At 50.0% G+C, this 5,143-nt stretch overlaps 1 protein-coding gene across 1 annotated transcript in view; it reads right to left on the reverse strand.

Moving 5' to 3' along the window:
* Positions 1 to 3,419: 3,419 nt before the first annotated feature.
* ACTL8 (actin like 8) overlaps positions 3,420 to 5,143 on the reverse strand; it is a 3,047-nt gene continuing 1,323 nt past the window's right edge. The window contains exon 2 of the mRNA XM_024749685.1: positions 3,420 to 4,169. Coding sequence (XP_024605453.1) covers positions 3,420 to 4,169 — 750 coding nt within the window. The remainder of the gene's footprint in view (positions 4,170 to 5,143) is intronic.

The raw sequence follows: 5,143 nt of genomic DNA on the forward strand, positions 1-5,143 counted from the left end.
ACAAAGATTACTGTTTGGTATGTCAACACCTTGACTGCAATTCAAAAGCAGCTTTCACTCAAGCCTGGAAAAATCACACATCTGCATCTCTCAGGCCAAGGGGTCCAACAAGGCCCAGAAAACTGGGAAGGTGGTCTGAAACTGTGCATAACATCTTGGGCCTTAGTATGGATAAACCTAGGTTCAAAGCCCTCCTCTGCCAAGGGACAGATGCTGTGGGTTAACTCACCCAATGCCCACCTGCCTCCTGTTTCTTTCAGCTACTTCTAAGTAATGAGACATAAGCAGAAGTCAGCTGGATGAGGCTTTCCCATAAACAGATACATGGCACACTCCCTTCAACCTGCCTTTTCCTGCAAGAAATGTGGGTGTGATGCCAGGAGCTACTGCAGCTATTTTGTGACATGAGACAACAAATTAAAATTGGAAAAGAAGAGTCCTTGATGATGGAGCTATACCACTGGTCCACTGGACTGCCTACTTGTTACCTGAGACAAAAAATCCCAATATGTTTCAGCCACTTTTAGTCTAGTTTCCTTCCAGGAATGCTGAATCCATTCCTACTTTGGCAATCCATTATTAGCTTGAGCATGATTGTGAACTTGAGCAGGTGCTTAACATCTCTAAGCTTTAGTTTTCCTATTTGTAAATGGGGACAAAGATCACTTATTTCACAGTGTGCATGTGAGGATTAAATGCAATTCCATTTGTAAAGCACTCACCACAATGCCCGACAAGGCACGGTGCCTGCTGTTGCTATTAATACTCCTGATTAGTAAGAGAGAGATATCAAATTATAAAATTTAAAGTAATATCTCTTATTTCAATTAACTTTCTAGCTTTCAAAGTGACTTGTCTTTTATTTTAGCTCATTCTCAACCCCAAACCTCTGAGAGGAGGAAGTGTTACTCCCTATCGTACACCTGATAGACTCAGAGAAGACTCAGAAGAAGCCCAAGGTAGCTTCGTTACTGACAGGGCTCAAGTCTGACTCCAAATTTCTGGGGCATTCTAGGCCCCACTTCTGCCCCTGGGGACCACGGATGGCTCAATTTCGGGGATAAGGATATGGTTGAGAGAATATGGTTCATGTGTCAGAGATGAGGTGAGCTTGACTGTGGTCTCCAAATCCCTCCTCCCATTCCTGGAACATCAGGGTTCCCTGGGCATCAATCCTCTACCCACTATACTTTTGGTTCCCTAATGTTGAGGGACAGATGGGAACCAAACATTAGGGAAACCAAAAGCCCCTTCCAGAAGCATCCGTATAACAAAGTGGTTGACATCCCAGACTGGATTTGAACCCAACTTCTGCCGCTTACCAGAAAAAAAATTTGTTAAATAAATAGTAAGTTAGAACTCCGTTCTCTGTATTAGTTAAAATAAGCAAAAAGCTGCTGTAACAACCGCCAAAGCCCAGTGGCTGAACGTAGTAGATTCTTCCTCAAGTCCCAGGGCAGTGCAGGTTGGTGGGACTGGGTGAGGTTGGGGAGCGGGCTCTGCTCCACTCAGCCAATTTGCCTCCTTCCACCTGCTACTCTGCCCCTCCCCCATTAGATCCACTGCATCCCACAGGCTGATGGGGCTATTTTAAGGATCAGGCACCCACTGAACTAGCCAGAATCTATGTGTGGTCAGCCCTACCTAACTCTGAGGACACTGGGAAGTGCGAGCTCACAATGTGCTGAGGAGGGAGGGGCACAGTCGCCGATGGTCGCCAGCAATCTCCATCTCGGTCCACCCCATCCAAAATAGGCATCCCTCCACCACCCAGATCACGTGACCTTGTAACACTTAATTCATTTTATTCACCATCATCTGAAATAGATTTCCCTGCAGGCACACCTCATTTTCTTGTGCTTCACAAATAATTGTGGGGTTTTTCTGGTGTCTTCTCTTTTTTTTTTTCAGACTGATTTGTGGCAACCCGGTGTCAAGCAAGTCTATAGGCGCCACTTTTCCAACAGGATTTACTCACTTCATGTCTCTGTATCACAGTTTGGCGATTCTCGCAATCTTTCAAACTTCTTCATTATTATTATTATATTTATTATGGTGATCTGTAATCTTTGATGTTACTACTACAGTTTGTTGAAGGCTCAGATGAGAGCATCTTTTAGCAATATTTTTAAATTAAGGCATTTTTTTTTTTAGATGTAATGCTATTATACACTTAATAGCCTATAACCCAGTGTAAACATAAACTTTTTTTTTTTTTTTTTGCGGTATGCAGGCCTCTCACTGTTGTGGCCTCTCCCGTTGCGGAGCACAGGCTCAGGACGCGCAGGCTCAGCGGCCATGGCTCACGGGCCCAGCCGCTCCGCGGCATGTGGGATCTTCCCGGACCGGGGCACGAACTCGTGTCCCCTGCATCGGCAGGTGGACTCTCAACCACTGCGGCACCAGGGAAGCCCGTAAACATAACTTTTATATGCACTGGGAAACCAAAAAATTCACGAGGCTCTCTTTTTTGTGATATTCGCTTCATCGCCGTGATCTGGAACTGAACCCTCCGCATCGCCCAGGTCTGCCTGTACCTATCGCCTGCGCCCTCACAGCAGATGACAATCTCCTGAAACCAGAAACTTCATGTATCTTTTTCACCTAGTGCCTAGCATAATACCAGGCACATAGCAGTTCTCCAATATTTACTGAATAAATATTACACTAATAGGAACGCAAACTTCAGCAGAGCATTGGGACGTGCGGGATGAATGGGGAGAACGTGGCGACGGAAGAAGGATGCTCCAGGCCCTCATCCATTCTGCTCAGTGGGAACCACTGTTCACAGGTCTCCAGAGTCCTCAAAGGCTTCCCTGGCCCCACCCTGGCACTCACATACTCACGTTCCCTGGGTCCCCCCAAAGGGACTGCCCACCCTACCCCCATCCATCACAGAAGGCAGCACTTTCAAACAAGTTGTTTATTTGCATATAGAAAACAAGACCCTGGCCAGGGGCCCAAGGGCCGGAAGGGCACTCCAGGCTACCTGCACCAACTCCTCCCCAGTCAATGAGAGGATGGAGGTCTAGAAACGTCAACTATCCCCATCCCCACCCTCCCTATCCCCTACTCAAAACTAATTCTCTCTTGCCCCAGTTAAAACCTACTCAACCAAAAGAATGGGACAACCCAAGGGAGATGCCAGGACAAATAAGTAGCTATTAAGCATGGAGATGGCAGCTGGTGCTCCCATCCCAGTGACAGACCACCCCCCTGGAAGGCTTCCAGGGATGACACCCTGTCCTCCCATGGGTTGGATCCCACTCCTGAAACAAGATAAAACCCTAGAACCTAAAAAAAATCCCTCATGACCTTTGAATTCCAAAGCCAGCTAACCCCGGCCCAGCCCCTTTTGCTGAAATGAATCCACCCATGCCCATCTGATGGGAGCTGGGTTCCAGGAGCAAGCCAGCCCATCACATCTTGAAACTCTCATCATACTCCTCTTTGGTCATCCACTTAGACTTGTAAGTCGACAGATGAGCCACTACAGACGCTCCTAGCCAGACACTAAAGTTCCTGTTGGAACCCACCCACATGGTGGTCTTGGTGGAGGAGAAATGATCAGCGATCAGCCCGTACAGACGCTTGGTGAAGCCAGGATAGAGGGTGTTGCCCCCGCAGGCCATCAGGTGGGAGACGAGCAGCGGGTGCATGGAGGCCTCGCAGGTCTCGATGGAATCCAGGACGGCCTGGGAGATGCTGGGCCCTTGCAGGTCGAACACCTCAGGGCTGAAGAACATCTCAGGAGCCAGCCGCTGCATGGGGGTCAGCTCCACACGGCTGCCATCCGGGAGCTGATAGGCATTATTCTCATCGGAGCCTCCCGGCAGGCTCTGATAAAAGTCCAGTGACTCCCCCAGATTCTGCGGCACGTAGCACTTGGTCATCTGAGTGGTGGCCACCGTATCCAGCTGAAACAGGTTGTGTCGATTGTAATCTTCCTTAAAAAGGCTCTTGAAGAGATAGGCCGACAGATCCTGGCCTGCAAACTCCAGCATCTTAGCACTGGACCGTAAGGGGCAGCCCAGATGGAAAGGCTGCACGCGGGTCAGGCCGTAGCCTGAATCTACCACCACGCCGGTCAGGAGGCCAGAGGCATACAGGGACATCTCCAGCTGGTCAGCCAGGAAGATGGACGGGACATCCAGTAACTCAAACATAATCTGCAAGAAGGGAGAAGATGGACACTCAGGGTATTTTCCCCAAAGTGTCCCGATCCATTTCTGTTTTCCCCGAGGCCTCACTACACGTCTGCTCACAATGTGGAAGTCGGCACAGACCTGTGTCCTGCAGGGAACAGCTGGCCCCTTGGAGCTTATGCTGGGGGAATAAGGGAAGGGCTCTGGAGGATTAGAAAGAGCCAGATTGGCCCTTGGGAGCTTGCCTGATGATGGCCTTTCAGAGGACCATTTTGGTGGAGGGGTGGGAAGAGACCTCAGCCTGTGAGAAAGGGCGCTGAGATGCCGGGTTATGTGAGTAGTGGGGACACAAGTGGCAGCCATAGTGAAGGGCCAGATTTCCAGCCTGAACGATTTACTTAGAAGAAAGAGATGAGAGAAGAAACAAGTGCTGCATCCCCAAGTTTCTGACACTACAGATGCAGAAGGGCTGTAACATCCCATCCTTCTGTAGCCTTTGGCCACTTACCCGCCTTTGCAGGCCCGGGCAAGTCTACCTTCTCCCCTCAGTGGGAGGGACCTCCCTCCATTCCCACGCTCAGAATATTGTCCCCTCACCATCCATTCCCCAAATAGAATAGAAGCCAAGGTCCTCTTTTTCAAACAGAAAATCAAACATGACTCCCCCAACCTCACTTAAAGGCCCCCAGGAGCTGCTTATTCACTCAGAGCAAAGGTTGGGAAGCATTTTCTGTAAACGGCTCAGGAGGCCAGATGTAGCAAATAAAAATACAAGATGCCCAATTAAATCTGAATTTCAGGGCTTCCCTGGTGGCGCAGTGGTTGGAGTCCGCCTGCCGATGCAGGGGACGCGGGTTCGTGCCCCGGTCCGGGAGGATCCCGCGTGCCACGGAGCAGCTGGGCCCGTGGGCCGTGGCCGCTGCGCCTGCGCGTCCGGAGCCTGTGCTCCGCGGCGGGAGAGGCCACAGCAGTGAGAGGCCCGCGTACTGCAAAAAAAA

Source organism: Neophocaena asiaeorientalis, unplaced genomic scaffold, assembly GCF_003031525.2.
Source record: "Neophocaena asiaeorientalis asiaeorientalis breed wild unplaced genomic scaffold, Neophocaena_asiaeorientalis_V1.1 scaffold275, whole genome shotgun sequence".
Taxonomy (NCBI): domain Eukaryota; kingdom Metazoa; phylum Chordata; class Mammalia; order Artiodactyla; family Phocoenidae; genus Neophocaena; species Neophocaena asiaeorientalis.